The 27066-nt window shown below is 41.8% G+C and overlaps 1 protein-coding gene across 1 annotated transcript; it reads right to left on the bottom strand.

Moving 5' to 3' along the window:
- Positions 1 to 27066, bottom strand: rab7b (RAB7b, member RAS oncogene family). Its single transcript, XM_060931320.1, has 6 exons — positions 26890 to 27066; positions 26108 to 26176; positions 16265 to 16391; positions 9101 to 9319; positions 2252 to 2380; positions 1 to 1046 (listed from the first exon to the last, which is right to left on the bottom strand). Exons 2-6 carry the CDS (start codon positions 26158 to 26160, stop codon positions 957 to 959), a joined length of 618 nt encoding a protein of 205 aa, XP_060787303.1. The 5' UTR covers positions 26161 to 26176; positions 26890 to 27066; the 3' UTR covers positions 1 to 956.

The raw sequence follows: 27066 nt of genomic DNA, 5'->3' as shown, positions 1-27066 counted from the left end.
TCTGGTTGTAAATGTATCTTTATTTGGTTTAGAATATACACTACCAAGTTACAACGGCACATTTGGCCAAAGTTTTTTTTTTTAAACTCTTGTTTAAGCCATATTCATCCTGGAATATAAAACAAGTTCTCTGATATAAGGTGTATATATTAATACAAGTACAATATGTAAATGTACAAAGACATGAAAGGAGAAGCAATGAATGAAAAGACTTGGCTGCAGGTAAAGTTCTGTGCTTCCGCTTTTCCTCTCGTGTGACTCACTTCTACGTGTTTTTTCCTAAACTAAATGCACCGGATCGCCTGATAGTGTCACCAAGTTTAAAGCATCAGCATCAAGTAAGTAAATGCAAAATCCTCTAGTGTACAAGTCAAAATTGTGTAACGTGATCGCAGGTGGCTAGGATTGTTAGTGAACACCATTCGCACCACATTCGGTACATTATTAAGCAACCTCATGGTTAAGCCAGTATTCAGAGTCCTCGATTGCCTTTCATATATTCATGACATGCATGTCTATCACTGGTGGACTTTATACAGTAGGGAATGCATGATCAACATCGAAATACATAGACACATGGAATAGTGTAGAACCAAAAGGCACAATGATCTGGAAAAAAAAAAAAAAAAAAGCTTAAGGGGAAAAAGGGCATAGTGAGTCTTTGACAGAGTAGTGATACTGAGAGCTGGAGTTGTTCTTAAAAGGTTCGCTATGCTGCAGGAACGTTGTTCTCTCCCGCTTCCTTGAAGTAGCTTCATGATGCCAGGTGTTGCATGGGACTTTGAAAGAAAGGGATGTCATCACATGATCTTCAAATCCTGGAGGTCTTGCAGGAAGAAGAGGAGACAAACATGGCAAGGGTGGTGGTGGTGATAGCTGCATTTATTCCCCCCCCCTGCCCCGGTCTCTGCTTGATCACTGTCGTCCCTCCTTGCCATTAGCTTCGTTTTCCTCCCTCAGCAGCTGCAGCTGTCGTTTGAGGCAGGAGGTTTGTTGTCTTTCAGCTTGATCTGGTCAGGAAAATCGTACGGCTCCACCTCTGTCTCCTGGAGGATGGAATGAGAAGGGCTGATTAAAACAGGTTAAGTTATCTGGCTCAAGAAGTTAGCCAATATTGATGCACTTTGTTCCAGAGATAGTTCATGGTTTCTGGATGAAAGGGGTGGGATAGATAGAAAGTGATACTATGACAGGAATTAGATTAGAATGGGAATGTGATGGATGGACTCGGATACCCCTTTTCCACCAAATCAGTTCCAGGGCTGGTGCTGGTTCACAACTCGTTCAACTTGCGAGCCAGCTGAGAACCAGTTTGCTTTTCCATAGCTCGCGGTGCTAAGGGAAGACACGTCAGTTACGTCGCTACGTTTGCATAAACCTTGGTGCAGATATCGAAGCAAAAACATGGAAGCAGCAGCAACAATAATAAGTGACTTCGGGTTTGTACAGCTGCGGCTTCTCGTCACTTAAAAATGGCGATCTTTCGCGGTCTTATTGTTGTTGGTCTTAACAACTCCGTCCCCCCCGCTGACGTAAGCGGTTCTTTCCTCTGGCCCAGCAGAGAGTTGGTGCTAGCCTGGAACTGGTTTTTCTGGCCCCAGAGCCAGTTCTGTCAGTGGAAACAGAAAACCCGGTTCCAAACTAAGCACCGGCCCCGAACCAGCCCTGGAACTGCTTTGGTGGAAAAGGGGCAAAATTTAACTCCGTTGGGATAGAGACTGGAATTGGATTAGGATGGACAATTTGTTAAAGAGATTAGAACTGGATATAATTGGGATGGATTGCAATTTGATAGGATTAGGCTGGCCTGGAATTGGAGTGGATGGACTGGATTAGCACAGCATTTTAATCGGATTTGATTTTGATGGCATTTTGGGTTGGAACAGGACCGGACTGAATGAAACATCACTGGACAAGGAAGGATAGATGGCTCAGGATGGGTAATTTGGAGGAGTTAGATTGGAGAGACCGATTTGAATCAGACTGGACCGGGATGTATAGATTGGAATCCGCTTGAGACGTGAGGAACTGAACTCAACGTAAATGGAAGAGAGGATTGATGACTTCATTCCGATACATGGTTACACTAATGAAAAGGAACAAAACCGCTACAACCAATGGAAAGAACAGGATACAAATGCACTGTTTCCAAAGGCTGCAGAGTAATGCATGCTTCTCATTTACCCCAACATAGTACTGTGTTATAGAAAGGTGTTACATGCTCTGTGCGCATGCTTCTTTGTGTCTGTACCTGTTTGAGTGCATTGCGAGCAATAGTCTGGAAAGCCTGGTCCACGTTGATCGCTTCTTTGGCACTGGTCTCAAAATAAGGGATGCTGTTCTTGCTTTGACACCATGCCTGGGCTCGCTTTGTAGTAACCTGCTCAAGACAAAAGGCCCTGGGTCAACAAACTCGCCCAATTCAAATTAGATCATAAAACACTACTCCTATAAAATATTGCCCATCTCCTCTAGAATACAATTCTCTGCCATGAATGTTAGACTGGATCACAAACTTCTTTATAGATCTCCAAGTTCTCTAAATATTAAACCCCCCCCCCATGGACTACCACCTTGTTTGCCTCAATGATCCTGCAGGAACAAATGCCCCTGGTAGGGCCACCCAAGCCCGACAAGTCAAAGGTAAGAGGCCAGACCAAGAATAGTCCAACACCAATACTCAAACTCTTGGAATGCAGGGGAGTTGCATGAAAGGGACATGACCAATAAACCGATGTTCCAAATTCACATTGTGCTTGATCAAAATCAATCCTCCCAGTTAGGGAGAGACTACAGCTATCAGATGAAGTAGCACCCAATGCAAAAGTGCACTAGACTTTGCCATAATACTCCCAGCACTAGGGTTAAAGCCCCTAAAACATTCACATCCTGATACAACTGGATATTAAGTGACCATGAATGAAAATGGAATCACCAAGGTCAGGTAAATCCAAATGGAAGGGATTTACCAGATTGTAAACCACACAGTCAATGAACATTCCAACTCTGAAAGAAAAACTTCAACTAGCCAACCAGGTTTCAACACTTGCTGAAGGTGCTTGGAGTAATCAATCACAAAATTGTCCATGATCAGACTCCAGCTGAAGCACTCAAGAGATGCACACCAACTACAGGAAGTGCTTGGTGAAATAACCAAAATGCAGCATCTGGTGGAGTTGGTTTCCTGCTAGACCAGAATGCTACAAATACACTCAAATGTCTTTAAAACCATCAAAAAGGATATTGACTGCAAACTTAAGCAATAATTCTGCAATCAAAGCTCACTATTCACCCATGGAAGGAGATGAAGTTGAGGAACACCATCAAACTTTAGCAAGGGCAGTTAGTCAGGTGCCTAAACAGTCTTGTTAATCGGAGACTTCAGACACTTTGGGAAAGACAACACTATCTACAGCTACCACCAAAAGAGTAAACTGATGCAAGATTGTTCTCTGTGAATTCAAAGTGACCAACACTAGCTGTCAGAAAAAGATGAGGAAACTCTGGACATGCACATTTGATAAGTGGCATGGAGAGGCAGGTGGACTACAGCTTGATCGAGTGGATCAATTCCGTCACAAATGTAGAAGCATACAGCTCATTTATCATCTTGGCTCAGGCTATTGTAGAGCAACAGCTTTTGTGAAAAACTCCACTGTAGCAAAACATCTCCAAGGTGGAAGAATGATGACTGGTCAGTGCCAAGATCTACAACAGTTATACAGCCAATGCATAACTTTCTGAACTGTCAACAGGTGCAGACACCAATAAGACACTGCCACCTCATCAAGCGGACACTACTATACCACAAAAGGTGTGCCAACACCTGTTAGTAAGCAACTTTTTGAGCAGTATATGCCACAGTAGCTCTTCTCTGGGATATCAGTTGTACCCCATGCAAAAAATCAATGAGCCTTCAACACCCATGACCCTGTCACTGGTTATCCTTCCTTGGACCACTTTTGGTAGGTACTAACTACTGCATACTGGGAACACCCCACAAGATGTGCCATTTTGGAGATGCTCAGACCCAGGTCATTCAGCCGTCACAATTTGGCCCTTGTTAAAGCCTCCAAGATCCTTACGCTTGCCCATTTCTCCTGCTTCCAACACAACTTGGAGATGCCATTGGAATGAAGTGTTATTCACTTCAGCTGCTAATGGTTTTAAAAATGTTATAACAGTGGCCCAAGAGCTGACGTCACCTTGCTGTTTGCCAATCAACGATTCAAATTGGATCAGTGGTCTACCAAATCGACATCGTTCCGCTACCTAAGAAAGGCCGTCTAGACATCAACTACAGGGGCTACCATCCTCAATGACTGCAAAGACCATCAAGATACCAAATCAAGTATAACCAATTTTAGACCCTCTCTTGCAACCCAACCAAAATGGGTTGGCCTAAACAATCAGCAGCCCATATTCTTGCACCATGAAGGCTCATTGAGGGAGTGAAGCACAATTTAGAGGCCAAGGCACAGGAACTTCTGACAAGCATGGAGTTAGAAGCTGCAAGCAAGGAAAGAAGTGATGATTCTGAAGTATCTTGGCTCACACAAGGAAAGCACATCACAAACTGAGCGATATTTGGGGGGGGGGGGGGGGGGACCATCAGTCAAAGATCAGACCATTTCTGGGTACAGTAGTCCTTTCTGTATGGTGAGGAAATTTGGACACTCAATGCTTTTGAAAGGTTGTTAGACAGCACATACCAAAATACTGAGGATGGTTCTCAATGCATCATGGCAGCAACACATGACAAATGATGAGCTTTATGGGGACCCACCACATGGGTGAGAAAGTTAGACAACACAGACTTGGATTTGCTGGAAATGGCATCAGACACAAGATGGAGATAGCATCACAACTTGTTCTGTGGCAGCCCAAATTCAGGAAGGTGAATAAAGGCAGAAGACAAAACTTCTGTAGCTACTTCACTGAAAGACTCTGGACAAAAAGACAGATGTTCGGAGAGCTCAAAGAAGGATTGTGACATCTGGAGGAGTATTGTTGGAGTCCGATTGAGAGGTTGACGTAGGTGAGGTAAATTTCATACATTATAGAAAAATCACCTGCGTGTTTATACTAATCACGCACGCTGATTAGTCAAGAAATTTCTTGATAATCACCTTGAGCAACTCAGCAAAATGGCTGCCAACTCAGTCACTGGAAGCGAAGAATTACAAAAGAAATGAAATGCTGTTCCTAAAAAGCACTAAAGATGCTACGAAGTTTGGTCTAAAACCATTTAAAAGGTGGAGTTGAAATTTATTTTATCCATTTCAAAACAAAGTATGTGTGAGTTGGTGTAGATAAGGGACAAGTCTGTGTGTCTCACATTTGCATACTGCTTTTGAAGTTTGAAAAGTTTTAGCACAAATGCACAGGTGATTTAAAAAAAAAAAAACCTCCACTTCAGTGAGATTTACTTCACCCTTCGGTAAATCGTTAAATCCTGTAGCATTTGCAAGTATAGTGAGTTTTCAGACCTCCTGCTGTCTCCATAACAGCTTGTTTAACCAAGGTCATACCCTTTTCATTGATTCTATTTTCTTTTTCCTTCTAATGGTCTCCCAAAGACGACAGTATGAATAACGACCGCAATAATACATGAACACTTCCAAAGCACCCATTGTTTTAGGATTCCCAAGAAAGAAAAAGTCTAACGTGAGCAGCAGCATTACGCCAAGTATTAATATACTAGAAACCAAAGAAGGTGAAAATTGTGCTGTCTTTGGCCAAGTTTACATTAGACCGTATCTGTCTCGTTTTCTTCGCGATGCACTGTCCGTTTACATTAAAATGCCTGGAAACGGGAATCCGCCAGGGTCCACGTATTCAATCCAGATCGTGTCTGGTCCGGTGCTGTGTAAACATTGAGAATACGCGGATACGCTGTGCTGAGCTCTAGCTGGCGTCGTCATTGGACAACGTCACTGACATCCACCTTCCTGATTCGCTGGTGTTGGTCATGTGATGCGACTGCTGAAAAACGGCACGGACTTCCGCCTTGTATCACCTTTCATTAAAAAGTATGAAAATACTGCAAATACTGATGCAAATACTGCCCATTGTGTAGTTACGATTGTCTTTAGGGCTTGCCATCCTTCCACTTGCAAGTGGTAAGTGATATGCGCTGGGATCACACACACAGCGGCTCAGTCCCGAATCACTGCTCATGCGCTTCACTCGCGCGCTCTGTGAGCTGCGCAGGGCCGGAGTGCACACCCTCCAGAGGGCACTCGCTGTTCAGGGCGGAGTGATTTGGAGCGCAGGATGCCTGCGGAGCCGAGCGTATCCGTGTATTGGTGTTGCTGTGTGCACGCTAATTGTGTATTGGTGTTGCTGTGTGCATGCTAATCGTTTTAAAAACGTTAATCTGATGATCCGCTGATACGGTCTAATGTAAACCCCACCTTAAAACACGGACAATACAAATTAACACCTTAATTATCCACCTACAGCAAGTCATCACTGAAAATCTAATTACAGTCTCATACTAATCGAGACCCATAAATAAAATCAACCAATTGTCCTCATGAATTAAAAATAGGTACCCTGTGGGTACACATGGCTACTGCTTATAAATAAATTTGTTTTCCGATACCATGTCCATACAGTAAATAGGCTATGGCACACAATTATATTCACCTCATCTCTTGCAAGCAGCATCAGGGCTTGTAGTGTTTTGTTTACTGCATTTTGTTAAAAAAAAAATGCAGTAAAATATTCAAAATAGCAAGAAGGCACCTGTTCATGAATTGCCTTAGAAGCATCATTTAGTACTAATGAACACATTGTTTCACAAGTCTAGTGTAAAGACTAAAATAAAATTAAAGTGACTAGAAGTTTGAAGTCAGCTTTTCAATATATCCGCTAAAAAACCCTTAACCTTTCAGAAGGACCAAACAAAAGCTGTGATAATGAAAAAGGTCAATTTTCTTAAAATAAACACCACTTGATATCGAATCAGTAGCCTTGACGAACCAGGAGGTGAATTTCGTTTCTTTTTATCTGCCAATTATCTTCCGATACTATGAAGTTTCTCTTATTTCGTTTCTGGTTCTGAAGTTTATCAAGTAGAACAGGTAATCGAACTTGATCAGGATAAGTGCTGATTGGCTACGAAGTTTCACTATCGTTAGACTCATTCTTACAACACGATGACCGTGGCTTCACCATTCGTTCTTGTGTACCTTTGATCTCGTTATCAAATGTTCGTATCATGAGATCACAATTCGCCATTCTGGTGATTGTAATGCTCATGTGCTATTGTTACAACACCGACAGGCTACTGCCTTGCTTCGGGAAACGAAGACACCACCACACACTGCAAAGTGTTTCCTATAAACCCCTTCGCAGTAAACGTCATTCATACGCAAGAGGAAATTGCACGCGCAGCCTGGACCCAAAAAAGACTCCGCGACGGTAGAGACGAGAAGAAACGTTTGGAAGAAATGCCTAGTTGTGTTGTCGGGTGTCAGAATCGTAGCAGTGATGGGGTTAAAATGTACAGAATTCCAGCAGGATCTCACCCATTCCAAAAAAGCACCAACATCTATGACTACAAGCCATCAAATGTGTAGACTGGGATGAAAGCACTATGCGCGGGTTTGCAGCGCCCACTTCATCACAGGTAAGATCAGGCTATTTATTAAATCTTTTTTTTTTTTATTCTTTCTAGTCTTCGTTTATTGATGTAGCAAAATACTTTGGTAATGTTTGTTTGATTAGCTGGGTCATAGTTACACAATGTAATGAAAATTGTTAGCATGTTAACTTAGCTTTGCATGCAATTTTGTTTGTAGGAGACAACTTGCTCGATACAGTAGATTACTTACCCTGCCATACATGTGCAATTGACTGTCAAAACATAGCCTTCCAGCTTCTTGTATACCACCCAGGCTTCATACATGGCAACCTTCTGACCTTGACGCTGACTTGGTAAGATTTTTGACTTCAGAGCACAGAAGTTATCAATTTCAGTGTAACACGTTCTGTACATGCCAGCACAAATCATATGCGTCTAAAGACTTGTAGGCATGAAGTTTTTCGTGGGTGTACACTGAAGTCTTGTCAATAAGGTACGAGTATATATCTGGCCATTGTATACCAGGGAACTTACTAACATCGTCCGTCCACTCTTTAATTAAATACGGATCCGGTAGGCGACGTCCACTTGTTAGAGTTAACTTATTTATGTAGCACTCGATCTTGTAATGACAATTGTTTTGCATAATCTGACAGCTCATAATGCCGGTCTATGGGCAGCGCCATTGTTTGAGTCCAAGCTGCGCACGCATCCTGGCAACGGTCGGTTTGTTTACAAACATGCGAAGGGGTCTATTGTCTACATATGCTACACCTTGTGTGTGGAACATCTCACTGAGCTGCGACAGCCCACGACTACTGCGATAAAATATGCAAACTAACAGCAATTTTCACTTGGAATCACACGGATTTGATATTCGCATATTTTACCGCAATTGCGTCTCCAACTAATCGCAGGCTGTTGCAGCCTGGCTTTCCCTCGGCAGGCACGGAAGGGTTATAGAAACGGACTTGAGAAGGGTTTGCGACACCGACGTATTTGCGGCTATTTGGAGAGAAATTGTCGCACGAATTTTTTTGAACATGTTCAAAGTTTCAGCAACGAAGGAGTAACACTTCGCAACTCATGCGAGGAAATCGAGAAACCCTGCAAATGTTTCAAAACACTTTCGAATGATGTTCGCAATTTGTCACAAACTGTCGCAGCCCACTGAGATACTGGCTTAATGGTGCTGTAGAACCAACAGTGTTAAATAATGCCATTATGTTATACCCTATGTAAGGAGCATATGTAATGAAGTGACCATACACCTCATTTCAAGTGCTTTTTTTTTTTTAAATTAACCAAAATTTAGATTTTTCCAACTCTAGATGAAAAAAAAGACCATCTTTGAGTTAAACACTAGACTAGAATTGTCACAACTGTAATCAGCGAGCAGCATGTATAAATAAAGTCCAGCAAAATGAAACCAGTAAAATTCTTCATTTCCAGAACCTAAAAGGAACGCGTTTGACTATAAAACATCATTCCTCTGGAGCCCACACTGACCTGTCTGTTCTCCAAGTCGATCTTGTTTCCCAGCACGACGAACGGGAAGTTCTCAGGGTCGCGAGGGCTAGCTTGGATCAGGAACTCATCCCTCCAGCTGTCCAGAGTCTTAAAGGTGTTTGGAGATGTGACATCGTAGACCAGCACACAGCAGTCAGCGCCCCTATAGAATGCCACGCCCAAAGACTGAAAACGCTCCTGTCCGGCTGTGTCCCAAATCTATCAACACAGTAAGAAAAGTGGATGAAGTCCATCCATAGACCCACCTGATAACGCAATTAGGAACATAATCCAGTTACTCATACTGGAAGCTCATTATTTAAAAATGTTTACAATATTTATAAGCACCAGAGAGTAACTCCAGAACATTACACCGGTAGTGCACATTAGGTCCAAGTTGTGTTTATGGTTATTGAAGTTTATCATGTCCAGTTCAATTCAAGTAACCAGTCAAACCAGTGAAGGGCCTGATAAATTGGTGCCAATATAAGCCAATTGCCACTAAAATCAGTATCAGCATTTATAATTGCCAATGACAAAATGAAACAAAAGTTGGAGGATGGATTTTTCAACCACTGCAGTTTAACCACCAGAGGGCACACTGCACCTCCACTCTTGGCAATACAAGCATCAACAATCAGCTGACCCAAGCAGTCACAGATTAAAGCATCCAGCTATTAAAAAAGTCAGTTTGTGTACAAATGAAACTAACCGGCACAATTCATATTTGGGTTTTAAATAATTTGTACAGTTCCTATAATAGAATAAGGTATTTCATAGTTATAGCAACATTACATATGAATGCATAAGACTGATTAAACTCCCCCCACCAATAAAACAATTCATTTGGGGACACATACATGCGTATATAGACCTAATTAAAGTAATTCTGGTGTTTACTAGTTTAAAATGCCCATGTAAATTCAAGCCTGCACGACTGTCTGACAGAGCAGCAATCCTAATGGCTGGAGTTTAATTTGTCCTAGTTAATATATTTTAAATACATTTCTACTTGAATGAATAGGTTTCTTTAATAATATGGCTAAAATCAGTCGATAAGGTCAGAACCTGGTTTATTTTAAATACCCACTATTCCCTAAAATGCAATAGGAACACAATGGGTTGTGATTTCCACCACTGTAAGGCGGCGCACACATCCACACACAAAACGATCATGCTTTGTAGATCCCCGGACCTGACTACACCAAAGTACATCCAGCGTTCATGAATTCATACAAACTGCAAAAAGGTTTGTATACGACAGTGCATTAAAATGCATTACCACTACAGTAGATCCCCGCCTATTTGCGGTTCAGTATTTGCGAATTCACATGTTCACGGAATTACATAGAACATCTCCTATACATTCACGGAAATCTCAGCCATTCGCGGTCATTTGCGGCGAACATATCGAACGTTTACGCACTGCTACATTCTTGGAGCCGAATGCTCGCTCGCTATTGGCTGAAGTTTGAATGGCGGGCTGCTGCTCATTGGCTGATACGAATGAGCGCATTGTACAGTACAGTCTCGCGGTTCCCGTAGTTCAGACCTGTTCACATGTTGTGCGTTCTTGGTATTTTTGAATAATTTTTATGCCCTACAATGGCTCCTAAACGCTCTGCATCTTCTAAGGCTCCTGCCAAGGAACCTAAGCGCCAGAAGAAGGTAATGACGCCGCAGGAGAACGTAGAACTAATTGATATGCTAAAGGAAGGGTAGACTTTTGCAGCAGTGGCTCGTCACTACGGGGGGGGGGGGGGGGGGGGGGGGGGGATTACAAGTATTTGCGATTTTGGCTTATTCGCGGCCATGTTGGGTCCCTAACCCCTGCGAATACTGAGGGCTTACTGTATATACTTACTGCTCCAAACACTTGTGCCTGTATCCAGCTTTAAACCCAAAGTGGGTGCGGCTTAAGTCAGTTCAATTATGCCACTTTTCCACTACCAACGCGGCTGAGTCGGGCTGAGCCGTGCCGTGTCGAGCTGAGGGGGGCTGCATTTCGATTACAACCGTGCTGGCTGGAAGTGGGTGGACACATTGGGTGGAGTTAGCGAAAGTGGGTGGACGTCACGTGATGTCGTTAGGCGGCGCAAACAGTGACCGTGAGCTTTTAAGCGGTAGTCTCACGACCCGGATAGTAAACAATAAACATGGAGGACATGGTGTCGTTAGTGTTGCTGGTCTTGGTGCTGTGGCTTGTTGTCACCGACAACAGATACTGGCAAGAGCATATAGATGAGGCGAGGCGCATAAGGCTTCAGAAATTCTCGTAATTCGTGATTCTCCTTCTTCCGGGTTTACAGATCCCAGCGTGCTCGCGGGGCGTGTGGGGGCATGTGAGGACACTCCTCACCAATCAGTGCACAGGGGAGTGTCTCTTCACGCCCCTAGCCCCACTCGGCTCGCTTCAGCCCCACTCCAAAACCGTGCGAGTTTTGGGGGCTGAGCAGGGCTGAAGCGAGCCGAGTTGTGCTGTTCTTAGATAGTCGAAACGCGAGCCGTGTCGGGCTGAAGTGAGCTGAAAAAGGGTAGTGGAAAAGGGCCATTAGTTCCATTTCTTAAGATAAGCTAAACAAACCAGATATTAAAAAAAAAAAAATCCTGCAAACTTCATATCCGACAGCATGTGCCTGAATATGAACAAAACCCAGTCCCCGTGCACACAACTCTAATCCAGAGGCCCTGTTGGGGAGAATTTGTATCCGTTTACAACATTCTGGATGATTTATTCAGTTACAGCTCTAGCGTGCCCATATTTAAAAAAATAAATAAAATAAAAATAACAAGAGATGAACCAAGCACTCTTCTGCCTGTACTTCCCTTTTTGGTCCCATTACAGCCCTTTTACACAGGTTAGCGAGTCACGCACTTTCCATCAGACAAGGATCAGCATTTCATGGCACAGCACTCATGCACCAAATTTGTTCTTACAAAACCAGGAAGTCACCTGGCAGGCATATGAGAGACATTGCAAATACACTGGGCTTGTGAGGACACTGACTAGGTTTGACTCCACAGGTTCCAGTGAATATAGCGTGCAGGGCTGTGGAAAAAAGTTAAATCCGAAGATAACTCGCACTACTAAATAAAACCTGCGAGATCATGCTAAAGGCATTTATGACGATCAGCGTGGCAAATTAAAAATAAGTTACACAAACATGCATGATCAGATAAAAGATAAATACCTGGTAATCCAATTTGACAGCTTTAATTTCACCAGTTCCGCGAGTTTCTTTCCCTGCACATGATTGGCCAAGCATGTTCTTCCTCCTGATCCGTATTTGACATCCTGATGGCATAACATGCAGTACGCCTCGCCTGCTTCCTTGATCTTTCAGATATGTTCATAAAGAGGTTTGTTTCCGACTTTAAATTCCAGTCAGTCGATGCCAATTCCACAGATTCTTTATACTGTTTTCCTTGTCTACTTTTTTCATATATAGTCATTAATCACCATCCTCCCTCTGTACAAGGTCTCTCCACGACACGGCCATACCAAATAAACTTGTCACTTTATCGCAAGCTATATTGTCAACACATTTGGAGAGTAATCTGAAAATGCTAAGAAATGGTGCCGTGTCAGTCTACGATATCGTATGTATACACACACGAGACGCCTGGCATTAGATCCCCCCCATCCAGTAAACAATGTACTCGTCAGCAATTACAGTCCCCAACCATTAGAGTACCCCACTGCCCCCCCCCAAAAAAATGGTACGAGTGATCAAATCTGCAGAATTTCACAGCTCTGAGAGTCTATCAGAGCCTGCTGATCACAGCTCAAAGTGAGTAAAGGGCCACTCGCTCACTCTGCTTATGACACAAGATCAAGATAATTAGGAATTTTGAGATGCCTGATCTCCAAAACAAGTCAGTCAATACGGTCTGCCTTGCGTGATTAAATGAGAAAAAGGCATGTGGCTGGTTTCCAAAACAAGACGGTGACTAAGGAACTATGACAACAAAACTGCCACCTCAACATTTGTCACTTGGGGACTTGGAGCTTGCAATTTTATAGCTTGACAAGTCTTACGCAAGGCTCATACCCAAAAGAAACATGCAGCTATATCAGAAATACCTTAGTGTTCACATTGACCTTTACTGATATTTGGAGATGCTGATAAAGCTGCTAAACAAACGTATTTCAGATACATTATCTCCAGACACAAGATCAATGAACAGGATTTTAAGGAGGCTTCTAACATGCAAGTCAGTATCATGCTTTTTAGTGCATTACAACAAGTTTATATAATAGGCACACAACAATATATCGTGTGACAGGAAATCACAAGTTTATGATTCGAAAGTGAACTGTGATCAGGCTGAGTAATTCGTTTTTCCTAGCTGTAATTACATCATTCTGCCCTCTGTTGGCTAAACAAGGTACAATAGCAGGAATACACATGACTTCACTGTAAGTGGAAGTAACAGAGCTTCATTGCCATGAAAAGAGATGTAAAATGGGAACGAGCTGCTGTGTGATTAACTGTACAAACAGATTTAACAAGAGAGCTCCCTTTACAGACTGCTGAAAGAAAAAGGGATTAGAGGAAGTACAAATGTTAACCTTTAAAATAAGTTTAATGAAGTTATGTTACTCCAACCTTTACAAGTATGTGTAAATACGCAGTTATACAGAAAGTTAAATTTAACTTTATTCTTTGAATTTCATTTAATATTTCTTCAAAAAAAGATATTGCAGGAAAATTGAACCCAATATACTGAACCAAATCATGAGTTGTTACATACCAAGTTTAGACTTCCAAATAAGACTGTAGATGCCATAAATACTTGTAAAGGTTAAATTACTCGTCTCTGACAACAGAAAACGATCATTAACTGGTGGACTTCTGACCTCTACTTGCAGGCCCAGCAAAGAATTTGAGTACACAAGTTCAGGGACTAGTTTTCTACACACAAACTAGTGCAGCTTCGGTCATAGATACTCCGTTTAGCCAATCACATTTGTTTATGGAAATTTAGCTGAATACAGCTCATCAGACCAGAGCCTGGCTATAAGACTCGAGTTGAGACATTGGCTCGGAAAGGAAGGAAGGTTTAACCTTTTCATTTCATGCACCTTCTCTGGTCAGATTCATGACCTGCCAACAGAGCCACAATAGAAGACACTTTAAAAGATTAACAAATTCAAAATAGATGTACAAAGCCCTCCATGATTATTGCCCCCCTCAAAGTTTCAAAAAAATAAATTCACCTTTTGGTGAAGTTGCTTCATCTCACACTGGAGGGGGGGAATCCAACCTTTATTTGAAAAATTTCAGAGGAAAACCAAATCCCTCGTCAAGAAATAATTACCTTCAACACAACTGTGTGCACCACCATTACTGGCACCTCTGGAAATTATAGTAAAACATAATTGAAGCATGTTCCCCATTTAAAATTGTGCATTTGAGTTGATTGGAGTGTGGAGGAACTTTCAAGCTGTAATCCATGACTTCCTGATTAACTGGGGAACAAATACGAGACTGAGACCAAATTCCCTTAGTTGTCTAACATGGGAAAGATGAGAGAACACACAAATCAAATGAAGTAGTGTGTTGACCATGAGTCAGGGAATGGTGATTTAAAAAAAATAAAACGTGGACACCAACCGGAACAAACTTGCCTGGAAGAGGAGCCAAGTTTATTTTGCTCCCACATACAGTGAGGGTAAGAGGAGCAAGAGAAAAAAAACCCACACCCCTTCAAGGATCACTGTTGGTGAATTACAAGAACGTCAAATCTTGGGGTTTCCAAATCTCAAACCTCCGGACACCACCTCCATGCCAGATTATTCAGAAGGCTTGCCGGGGAGGAAAGTCTGTCAGTTTACCACAAACCTAAACACCCAAGTTTTGTGAAATGCTGCAGTGTTCTCTGGTCTGATGAAAACAAAAAGGAGCTTTATTGGCAAGAAACGCTCAGATGGGTTTGGTGTAAAAAGGAGGATGACTATAATGAAAAAGAACCCAATCCCAACTGTAAAATATGATCGAGGTTCTGTGATGTTTGGAGGCTGTTCCTTCAGAGGCCCTGGAAACCTTGTTAGGGTGCACGGCATCATGGACTCCATGAAACACCAGGACATTAAATCAAAATCTGGCTCCTCTACCAGGAAACTAAAACTGGGTCATCATTGGATCTTCCAGCAGGACAATGATCCAATGTCCAAATCAACAAAGTGACTTGCTGAGCACAGAATCAAGCTTCTGCCCTGGCCATCTCAGTCCTCAGATGAAAGCGAGAGCGCGCAAGAGAGCTGAGGACCCTGGAAGATCTGGAGAGATTGTGTAAAGCGGAATGGACTCCGATGCCCTGCATCTCCAACCTTAAATGCTGAAGACTCAGGAGTGCCAGTAGTGGCATGTGATTGAAAACTTGAGGGATTTGTTTTTCCCCCTTTGAATAGATTTTCTATTAAAGGTTGGACTTCACTTTCAGTGCAAGATGAAGCAACTTCACCAAAACATGGCTCCCCCAACCCAACCCATTTTACTAATCTTTACAAGGGCTGACAATCATGAGGTCTCATCTGTTCAGAGTCCATGGGGTTCATCAAAACTGGTAACATGAAACAAAGCTACTTCAAATTGCTTTATTTAGAAGCATTAAATTTAATTGTTGCCATTCAGTCAGACTAGCTGTTTATCCAAAGCTATGTAAGCGTAGCGGTTTATGGTGCCAGACTTGGAAAAACATTGAAGGCTTTGTGCACTCTGCTCGAATAACTAAAATGAACCCCACCCAAAAAAGTCACCCTTTAACTACTGAAAGCAATCAGAATAGTGCAAGTGTGCAGTTTTATTAAAAAGTTAAAGTTTAAATTAACTATATATAAAAAAAAAAAAAAAAAGTTATATCACAGATCCTGGAGAACCACAGCTGGACAAGGATTTTGATTTCTTTTTCCTAACAAATCCAGCATACATAATTAGCTGATGAATTGAGTCAGAAGACACACATTGGACACCCATCAAAGTTATATATAAACTTTGAAAAGTGTGTATTGGAATCTTAGTATTGATCCGTTTCTCTTTTATACCACTTACACCAGCAAAGGACAGCCAACCAATTTCATTGTACTGTAATGCACAAGTACAATAATAAAGGTCTAGCAACTGAAAATCTTCAAAACCAGCAATAAGATGAAAAACAAACCTGCATGGTGACCAGCCGGTCATCAACCATCACCTCTTTGGTCAAAAAGTCAGCGCCAATCGTGGCCTTATACTGGTTGCTGAACTTGTTATTGACATACTGGTTCATTAACGAAGTCTTTCCAACCCTGAAAAAAAAGAAAATTCACATTACCTCATCTATAAGACAACCTAGCATTACACTAAACAATTAGCCAGGCCACCATAAACAAACCGATCAGCAGGGATTGAACAGTGATGACTCGGCAAATAGCGTAGCCGAGCATTATTGCTTAAATTCTCAACACAAGCAGGAGGAAAATGAATACGATTCCTCTCCTCAGGAACAGAAACGTCACTCTGGTGGTATTTATGTTCTGTTAAAGCATAACTTCACTCAACAGCTACTCATTAAATTTAACCTTAACTACCCGAGGAGGATCATCTGGAGGCCCCTGCAATTTTCTGATGTGAGAAGGAATAAGCCAGCATGTTTTGAAGTCTTTTATTCCTCTTGTACTACAGCAAATAACCAGTGATTACAATTTACTATTAAAAACCATTTCGTCATGGAACCTCCACGAAACACGCTTGATCCTTTTCCAGCCCCATTTCTTTAAGAAAAAGTAAACCCTGCTAGTCATGTTACTGAGAAACCAGGATGCAAAAACTCCTGAAGACTTTCCAGCGATGGAAGGACAAACATCTCCTTACAAAGCTTCGGTACATTTCTTTGAATACAAAAATGTTTATTAGCCTAAAAGAGATTGTGTCAAGAAAACGCATTAGAAACTGCAGATTCATTCAAGTCACCAACCTGGGATTTGAATAACAAATCAGCTCTGGCAGTGCTGATTTTTTTTTTTTAACTCCCCCCCCCCCCCCCCCCCCCCCAATAACTGAGACCACAAATCTGAAGTCAGGAGTTGATCTGGTTATATCTGGATATAAAAAAAATATGTATGAAGCCCCAGAAGAGAAGATAGTTTCTACACTGTGGCTTTGGCTTGACTGTGGAAATACCAACCACACCTAAAGCCAGACAGACTGGTGGAACAAAAACCTGGAAAACCTGGGGAACTCCTGAATGACAAAGTAAAACCCCCTCTTAGAAACAAGTTTTACTTTTGACTGTGCAAATTAAAAACGAAAGTAAAGCCTCGTCCCATGTACTTTGAACATGGGCAAAACTACTGTTCTGAAGTCATGCTACAGTGCATGTGATCTAAAGCCATTGTGTGGTGAAAGGATTAAAAGTTGACCTGCAAAATTTATTTTTGAAAGCTGTGACACAAACCACAAGAATTTGAGTTGATCAAGAACTTCCTATATTTCTGCATAAGCTACCTAAAACAGTTTCACACAAGTAGATAAAAGAACCCAGTTAAAACAAGTGAGAAAAATATACATCAGTGTGGCAAAAGTATGTGAACCTTTGCTTTCGATATCTGGTTTGACCCTTGTGCAGCAATAACTGCAACTAAACGTTTGATCAGTCCTGCACACCGGCTTGGAGGAATTTTAGCCCGTTCCTCCGTACAGAACAGCTTCAACTCTGGGATGTTGGTGGGTTTCCTCACATGAACTGCTCGCTTCAGGTCCTTCCACAACATTGATTGGATTAAGGTCAGGACTTTGACTTGGCCATTCCAAAACATTCACTATTCTTCTTTAGCCATTCTTAGGTAGAACAACTTGTGTGCTTAGGGTCGTTGTCTTGCTGCATGACCCACCTTCTCTTGAGATTCAGTTCATGGACAGATGTCCTGACATTTTCCTTTAGAATTCGCTGGGATCATTCAGAATTCATCGTTCCATCAATGATGGCAAGCCATCCTGGCCCAGATGCAGCAAAACAGGCCCAAACCATGATACTACCACCACCATGTTTCACAGATGGGATAAGGTTCTTATGCTGGAATGCAGCGTTTTCCTTTCTCCAAACATACCGCTCATTTAAACCAAAAAGTTGTATTTTGGTCTCATCCATCCACAAAACATTTTCCCAATAGCCTTCTGGCTTGTTCACATTATCTTTAGCAAACTGCCAATGTGAGAGAGGCCTTCAGTTGCCTAGAAGTTACCCTGGGGTCCTTTGTGACCTTGCCGACTATTCAACACCTTGCTCTTGGAGTGATCTTTGTTGGTTGACCACTCCTGAGGAGGGTAACAATAGTCTTGAATTTCCTCCATTTGTACACAATCTGACTGTGGATTGGTGGAGTCCAAACTCAGATGGTTTTGTAACCTTTTCCAGCCTGATGAGTATCCACAATGCTTTTTCTGAGGTCCTCAGAAATCTTTGCTCGTGCCATGATCCACTTCCACAAACATGTTGTGAAGATCAGACTTTGATAGATCCCTGTTCTTTAAATAAAACTGGGTGCCCACTCACACCTGATTGTCATCCCATTGACTGAAAACCCCTGACTAATCTCACCCTCAAATTAACTGCTAATTTGAGAGGTTCACATACCTTTGCCACTCAGATATGCAATATTGGATCACGTCTCAATAAGTGACCAAATCTAATATTTTTGTCTCATTTGTTTAACAGTTCTTATTTTTAGGATGTGTGAAATTCTGTTTTAGGTCACTTACGCAAAAATCTAGACACTTCTAAAGGATTCACAAACCTTCAAGCACCACTGTACGACAAATGCAAAAGTCAGGTACAAGAATGTGCTGAACTTCTAGAGAAGAACATCCTAGTGCCAAATGAAGCGACAGAATAATGCTTTGTGAAATACTGTTGATATACCAACACTCAACCAAGGAAACAAAACCAGCCATACAAAACAAATAGACAAACATAAAACTAAGTGACTAACCGCAGGCTAGACAGTACACAGCCTTGGTTGATCTAGATCGACATGCGGTTACACAGTGGGCAGGGACGCAGGGGAGAGGTGCAACCTGAAGAGGCACGTCTTCAGCCTGCACTTAAAGGTGGTCAGCAGTTCTGACCTCAATGGGAAGGTCATTCCACCAACAGGGAACCAGGACAGACATTTCTCTTCAGAATTCAAACAGAAGAGAATCTATTGCCGTGTTCACACTTATACCGGTACGAAAGTGGTATAACTGTATCGATACAAAGTATACCGGTACAGTTTAGTGCATCTGTCCACACTAGTGAGAAATGTTTGCGGTTCTCCTTCACGGTAGTTGAAATGCGTGTGCGTGAAATGTTTCCGTGGTTACCGAGTAACTTCCTTCCAAGAATATGGCGGATGAAACAATGTACAGTGTATTTCTGGTGGTCATTTATTCAGTCGAATCGTATAAAATGCACGAGGCAGTTGAGAAAGAAACAGAAAATGAATCTCCCTTTCCTCCTCCTTTCTCCCCCTCCCCCTTTCTTTGCTCCATGTAGCTCCACGGTCGTTTTGAGCCATTTTGACATTTTATTTACAGCTGGAAAGCACGTGCGTATTGTATTGTATGAATAACCCGGAAGATGTAGGAATGGTTCATTGCACATCTCTCTCTCTCTCTCTCTCTCTCATTATCTGTAGCCGCTTTATCCTTCTACAGGGTCGCAGGCAAGCTGGAGCCCATCCCAGCTGACTACGGGCGGAAGGCGGGGTACACCCTGGACAAGTCGCCAGGTCATCACAGGGCTGACACATAGACACAGGACAACCATTCACACTCACATCTACGGTCAATTTAGAGTCACCAGTTAACCTAACCTGCATGTCTTTGGACTGTGGGGGAAACCGGAGCACCCGGAGGAAACCCACGCGGACACGGGGAGAACATGCAAACTCCGCACAGAAAGGCCCTCGCCGGCCACGGGGCTCGAACCCAGGACCTTCTTGCTGTGAGGCGACAGTGCTAACCACTACACCACCGTGCCGCCCAGTTCATTGCACATGTGCATTATATTTGTATCGATACAGAGCCGCTTCATCTGTCCACACTACAGTGAAGCGCTACAGTACCGATACGAAACCCATACATTTGTGGGTTTCGTACCGATAGTTATACTGCTACAGTTGCTAGTGTGGACAGGTGTTGCGGTACGAAAGTAGTTTTGTATCGGTACAAAATCCCTAGTGTGGACAGGGTATTAATGTCCAAACCCATCCCTGTGTGTAACGTCTCTAGAAGGATAGTTTAGTATAAATTTTATGGCATGGCGCTGGACACTGGGGCTTTATTTACCTAATAAAGCAATGTTTAACTCCTCCCCTTTCCATTTTAATACAAAAGCTACTTGATCCATGGAAATTGTTCAGAGGCCATTTTGGGTGTGAGGTCTTCCAAAAGTTGTGTATGTAACAGTGTCTGTATGGGTTACATTCAAGCTTAATAAAGATGTGCATGTTGGGAGACATGAACATGGGTCGTGTCCACTGTTGTGTTCAGCTCTTGAAATCAGGAAATTTAGAAAAAAAAAAGTGTACAGCAGACTCGGTCATTTTCGTGTGGCACTGAACTATGCAAATGTTCACACATGAATTTAAGCAGCAATTTCTCACCATTGAATACTACCAGTCCCCCCCCCCAGAAGGTTTGGAGGTCATTATACAGTACTGTACAAAAGTCGTGGGCACATGTATAGAAGTGCTGGAGACCAAATAAGACTTAATAATGAAATGAAAAACAAAAAACAGTAAGCGACAAGTCAATATTTGGTGTGAGAACTCTGGCTTGGGGGGGGGGGGGGGTATAGTAGTCTCAGGTACAAGGAGTGCAGTTTTATAACAAAATGAGCTGTAGGTTTTACTGAGCATCTTGCAGAACCAGCCACAGTTCTTCTGGACACTCTCACACTTGCTTCTTAAAGGAGAAGCAAAGTCATTTTTAAACTTGCTTTATTTCTTACCATGTTAGTCAATTATGTTTTCGGTTTTAGTAACCTTACATCGTGACTCATACTGGCAACTAATTGCAATTAAATATACTTATCGGCCTATTTGGTTTTTAGCCACGTTGAATTTAGTTAATTTGGTCCACGGCAGGCATCGCTATCCACACAAGACTTGTGCGAGACTTCGAAACGTGAAGCGTCAGCGCCACCACTTTGAAAACTGTTTTCCAAACGAAATATCGCACAAAAACAAGTTTAAATGACAATTACCATGTACTTCTCAAACTTTCCTGATGCTATCAAACAACCTCCAGCTTGATTACGTCAGCATTCGAAAGAAGGTACGCGCGTCTTGACAACGTTGGCAGATGTTGCTCACTTTGATCTCCGCTGTACGTTTTACTTCCGTCCTATGACGTCTCGCACAGGTCTCACCGAATCTTGTTTATGGCCATTGCTTTGACATATGGACTGATATTACATAGCAGATCAAACATTCAACTTGCTACAGCAGTGACAAAATGGCTATCAAAAAAGCATTCCTATAAGTGAGAGAAATAGAATTAATAAAAATTGCCTTCAGTTCTTCTTTAAATTTTGCACCAAAACCCAGTAGCCTTTTTTTTTTTTAATCTGAAAAGTGGGCTCTTATGGAATATGCTGCTCAGATACAAACTTCTCTGCAACATTCAATTTTGTGCTGGAAAACACATCTGGAACTCGTGTTTTTGTACTGACTCGATAATGTAGAAATCATAAAATAGAAACCTAGAACATTGTATGAAAAAAGGGCCCCAAGACTTTTGCACAATACTATGTCAGGACCCTATTAAAGACCATAGGCAAAACGTAGAATATCAACTTTATTCTCTAGAAGAACGACCCAAAAAGCAAACTTAAGCTTCCTAGTGTCCAATTTGCACCCTAAAATTGAATAAAATGACTAAAATATACTGGTTTGCCCAATTTCCGAAGGTTTGTTTCCATCTCGCTTATGTGCACTTTCACCACCAGGGGACCGTCGTCATGACGTCATTCAAACCAAACAGACTGGGAGCAGCTCTGTGGTTACCTGCGAACCGAGCACACGTGTACGAACTTTGGTCGTGAGAGGTTGTGTAAAATGTCTGATAGTGATTTTGAAGTAGGAACTCTCCAAATTGAATATCGAGAGGAGAAACCACACATGTATGACCCTATGGCCGTTGCAAAGCAATCGGTGAATGTGGCTCACTGGTTTGACCGTGCGGCCTCGGAATCGGACAGCGACTCGGCCGACTCTGATCGCGGTGACCCCGGACCTCAACAAGACTCGCACCCAAACGATTTATCCTGGTAGTTATGATAAATTCCTACTTTCATCATAATACCAAATAAGAGCCCTTTTGAAGAATAATTAAACCGCCCTCCCTAGTGGATATAGGGAACGATTACTGGACAGTGCGCCGGTAGGCCACATTAGCCTGCCATCCGCGGCATTATACCATTTATAGCCGACTCTAAGCGAGGAAATATCCCTGTGTCTCATTTCCACAATGATTGTACAGGATCCCTCAGGACTCTTGACTTGTCAATTGCAAGCCAAAGTAAAAAGCGTTGCTGCTCCGTTTCTTCTTTGACTGTGCGCGTGAAACAAAATCAAGCAATCTACTTTCTCCACCTCTTCTGGGGAAAAAAAAAAAAAAAAAAAAACTCTGGCTTTACGTGCACAATCCACTCTCTCCACCTTGTCTCCTCTTTTGGAAAGAGCCAACCCACTCACTCCGCCTCTTCTCTTCCGGAAAAAGCCACTGCACTCTGTCTCTTCTCTCTCAGAAAAAGGTAAAAACTTCTTCCTGAACCGGTCCTGTTGTTACAGTCCATTGCACAATAAGGCATGGGTTTTCTTTGGAAATTCCCGAACGCACGTCTGCACTCAAGCCAAATGGCAACGCAAGTAAACACAAGTGACTCAACTCAAGCGGTTTGTCTGTCTTGAATGACGTCACGCGCCAAGTAGTCACAAAAATCAAACAAACTTGCTGTGATCCGCACCAACTTATTTTAATTACTTAATACTTCTTTGGACCAGAATAAAAAAAAAAAAAAAGAGGGTTTAACAGTTTCAAGCGTGCATAAATTGAAAACTGTTGCCTACGAGCTTTAAGGTACTTCAGTCTGAATTTGACTTGGGGATTCATTCAAGCATTCTGAAGATAACTGGAGACACCAAGTCCCAGCTTCCTTCACAACATGTATTCATTACAGAGACTAAAGACAAACTCATTCATTTGAAATATTCAAGTTAACAGATCTTCAGATTGGTTCAAATTTATTACTCAATTGTCTGTTAAAGTCACTTACTGGCTTGGGGGAAAAAAAAAAAAAAAGTTAAATTTTTTTTAATGTACTGAAATTCTTATTTGTGTCCTTGTTACATATACACAGTAAATGTGATGTTATCTTTTGACCCACATGTCTGATGGGACTCATTCTACAGAACTCCTTTTCCTGGATGGAATGTTGCTCTTCAGTCGCAGTTTGGCTGCAGGTTTCATTGAGTGACCCTATAATCTCTTCCTTTAGATACAGGGGTTTTTTTCCCCCCCTCTTCAGAAGGAATGTGCACGTGTTACATCAACGTGTTATCAACATGCTTCAGGAATTCCCAGGAATGTCTAATTAACCAGAATTGCACGAATCAGTGTTGGGATGTTATCCTGAAGTTTTGCCCAACTCTCCAACATTCACAGACTATCGCTGAACCTTTATTGACAAAACTCAACTGCCCTTTGAGTTCCATCACTGTATTGTATTTAAAAGCAAAGTGATTTTTTTTAAAGAACATTAGAATGTGATAAAATTGATTGCAGTAATTGCGACACATGGTGTAGCAAGAGATTAGGTTGAAAAACACTGTCCCTTTAACAAGCGAGAGAGTGTAAAGCTCCATGGTGCCTTTAGAGACACTCATCCTCTTTCTAAGACTTAATTTAAAATCAACTGCCACTTTTTTTTTTTTAGTGACAAGCCCATTTCCTCATGAAAGTAGTAGTGTGGCATGTTTGTGAGAGAGAGAGAGAGAGAGAGAGAGAGACAGGAGAGATACTTACCCAGAGAGAAAGCATTACCCAGAATCATGTGACAGAGATACACAGAATCATAACAGAATGCGAGTTACCCAGAATCATGAGTGTGAGAGCAAACATGAGAAAGTTACCCAGAATCTCTTTTTTTATTTATGAGTGCGTGCATTACCTACCCAGAATCACATGTTAATCATGAGTAAGACCCCGTCCACACGTAGCCGGGTATCTGCTAAATCGAAGATATTTTTCTACGTTTTGGCCTGTCATCCACATGAAAACACATCAAAAACGAATATTTTAAAAAACTCCAGGCAAAGTGAAGATTTTTGAAAACTGCGTGTATGCCTTTTCGTGTAGGCAGAGATAACCGGAGTCTTGCATTTTAGAACGTCACAATCTGCGCCAAAAAAAAAAAAGACGACAAATCTGCCCTGACGTCAAACGTGCGACCTTTGTTTACTGCAGAAGCCAGATTAAGCATGGACAAAGAGTAATGGATCGGAGTAGTGCCTTGAAAGCGTTAATTATTGTGCAGGTGCTATTTACAGGTTTAATTTTAGAAGCCCAACTACTGCTCCAAAAACAAGGTCAATATGTCCACATATTTGCTTTGACAAGATTCCCAATCAATGTTTTCTTGCGTCTTTTGAAGCTTATACTCCAAAATTGTGTTTAGAAGCAATTCTGTCTCCGAGTCTGTCCAGACGAATGAGCTTGGCGCCATGTTTTATGTTTAGGCGGAAGTGACGCCAACAGAGGGCTATTCTGATGTGATTAGGGGGTAGGATTTGGGGAAATAATCCCATCTACAGGTTTGGAATGCTTATGAATGTGATTGAAAAACGCAGATGTTCGGTTATGTGTGGAAGGGATTTTTTTCGAAGACGAGGTGGTGTGGATAAAACATTTTTATAAACCGGGGGGGTCAGTTTTAAAAATACCCGGCTATGTGTACATGGCCTAACAGACAGAATGTGAAAAAGGTTACCCAGAATCACATGTGAAAGAGAGTGTATGAGTTACCTAGAAATCATACAAGTGTGAGAGTAAATGTGAGAAAGTTACCTAGAAATACATACATACACACAATGATTCCACGCTTATGGGTACTGAAATGGGGACATGAACTTCTTCACCTAAAACCATTTCTTTTTTTTACCATCAGGTCACAAAACATGTAATCTTTAATGAATGATATGTTAAAAGATAACCAATTTTCTGAGATGTAATAAAAACATTTATATGCCAAAGTCAAGCCTATGAGTTCCAAAATGATGTCTGTTACATTACTTCTGTTATGACTGTAATTTGTAACAGACGCGAGATGGACAATCTAGCTATATACCATGTTAATCTTATTGAAAGAATGTGTATGTTTATTCTACTGCACATGTTTATTAATTATATTTGCTAAAACATCACCTTCCTATGTTTCAAAAAGTAATTCTACATTGTTAAAATTGAGAATATATATGTCCACAACACTTGTTACGTTCTGACTTTGGCATATAAATGTTTTTATTACATCTCAGAAAATTAAAGTTATCTTTTAACATATCATTCATTAAAGATTACATGTTTTGTGACCTGATGGTTAAAAAAAAAAAAAAGGTTTTAGGTGAATTTTTAAAAATAAGTTCATGTCCCCATAAGCATGGAATCACTCTCATATATGAGAGAGAGAGAGAACACACATTACCTACCCAGAATCACATGAGTGTTACTCACTCAATCATGAGTAAGAGACAGAATGTGAGAGTTACCCAGAATCGAGAGAGAGAAAGCAAACATTACCTACCCAGAATCACACGTGAAAGAGAGACGGAGCGTGTACGAAAGAGTTACCCAGAATCACATGCATGTAGAGTGAGAGAAAGCTAGAGATACTTACCCAAAATCATGTGTATGTAGAGCGAGAGATATACTTACCCAAAATCATGCGAGAGAGCAAGAGAGAGTGTGCGAGAGAGAGACTTACCCAGAATCACCAAGGATGATCACCTTAAGCAGCACCTTTTTGCGAGAGGCCATGTCGTCCAGACCAGATCTGAAGATCAGACACAAACAGCTCGTTATCACTCACTTTACAAACCACTTACAGATCCTGGGATTCCTACTCATCCTCAGGAAGAGTTAAGGGAACTCTGGGAATGGTGCATCATTAGTGAAAGGCAGCTGACCTGCAGGGTTTGGTGGGGGGACAGGACTCAGTTAGGGACGCTTGAACATTGACAGAGCTGTTATTTTTAGCAACACTACCATTATTAGAGAGTTTCAAATGCCAAAACACGGTCGTTCGGCACAAACACTGTTGCTAAGGCTGGAGCTGCCACAAATATCAATAAATAAATCAAGCGGCTCCAAGCCAGTGACGTCACAACATTAAAAAAAACATCCACAGTGACGAATGTGAAAAGCTTGAGGATTCTCGGGATATTTTAAACGCGGAAATAAGATTTTTTTTAATATAAATTTTTTTCAGGGAATTTGTTTGTCCCTAATGGAATTATATCAAGTACAAACACTTAAAAAAAAAGAAGGCTTTTTTTTAACATACTAGATGTAGATGAATCTTTAAAAAGGAAAATATCTGCAGAAGTTTAATGCCATATATCCTGTGCCTAAAGCAGCTCAGAGTCACAGACTTTATTATATTAAGATGACTGTGAAGCATAAATCAGCTGCAGCCTCTAAGCTCATCTCCTCCTGCATTTCTGTGATTTTCCTAAAGGAAACCAGACACGGAAGAATAAACCCCACCTGCTTCCGCCGCTTCACTGTCAAACCGCGAACACAGCGTTGAGGTCTGTCCGAGAGAAATTCACTCTCTGAAGGCGACCGAGCAACAAATTTATATCCAGCGTTATCAGTTACGGAAAAACACATCTGCTGCGGTGACTGGACGCTTCCTCTCACCCAACATGGCTGCGGAGTCAC

This window comes from Neoarius graeffei, chromosome 10 (assembly GCF_027579695.1).
Source record: "Neoarius graeffei isolate fNeoGra1 chromosome 10, fNeoGra1.pri, whole genome shotgun sequence".
Classification (NCBI taxonomy): domain Eukaryota; kingdom Metazoa; phylum Chordata; class Actinopteri; order Siluriformes; family Ariidae; genus Neoarius; species Neoarius graeffei.
This window is presented reverse-complemented; position numbering and strand designations above follow the sequence as displayed.

Excerpts from the sequence above, each read along its gene's own strand:
- rab7b (XM_060931320.1), bottom strand. The coding sequence starts at position 26,160 with ATGGCCTCTCGCAAAAAGGTGCTGCTTAAGGTGATCATCCTTGGTGAT. Across the intron at positions 2,381-9,100 it reads TCGACTTGGAGAACAGACAG|GTTACTACAAAGCGAGCCCA; the intron begins GTCAGTGTGGGC and ends TGTCTTGAGCAG. Across the intron at positions 1,047-2,251 it reads CTCGCAATGCACTCAAACAG|GAGACAGAGGTGGAGCCGTA; the intron begins GTACAGACACAA and ends TCCATCCTCCAG.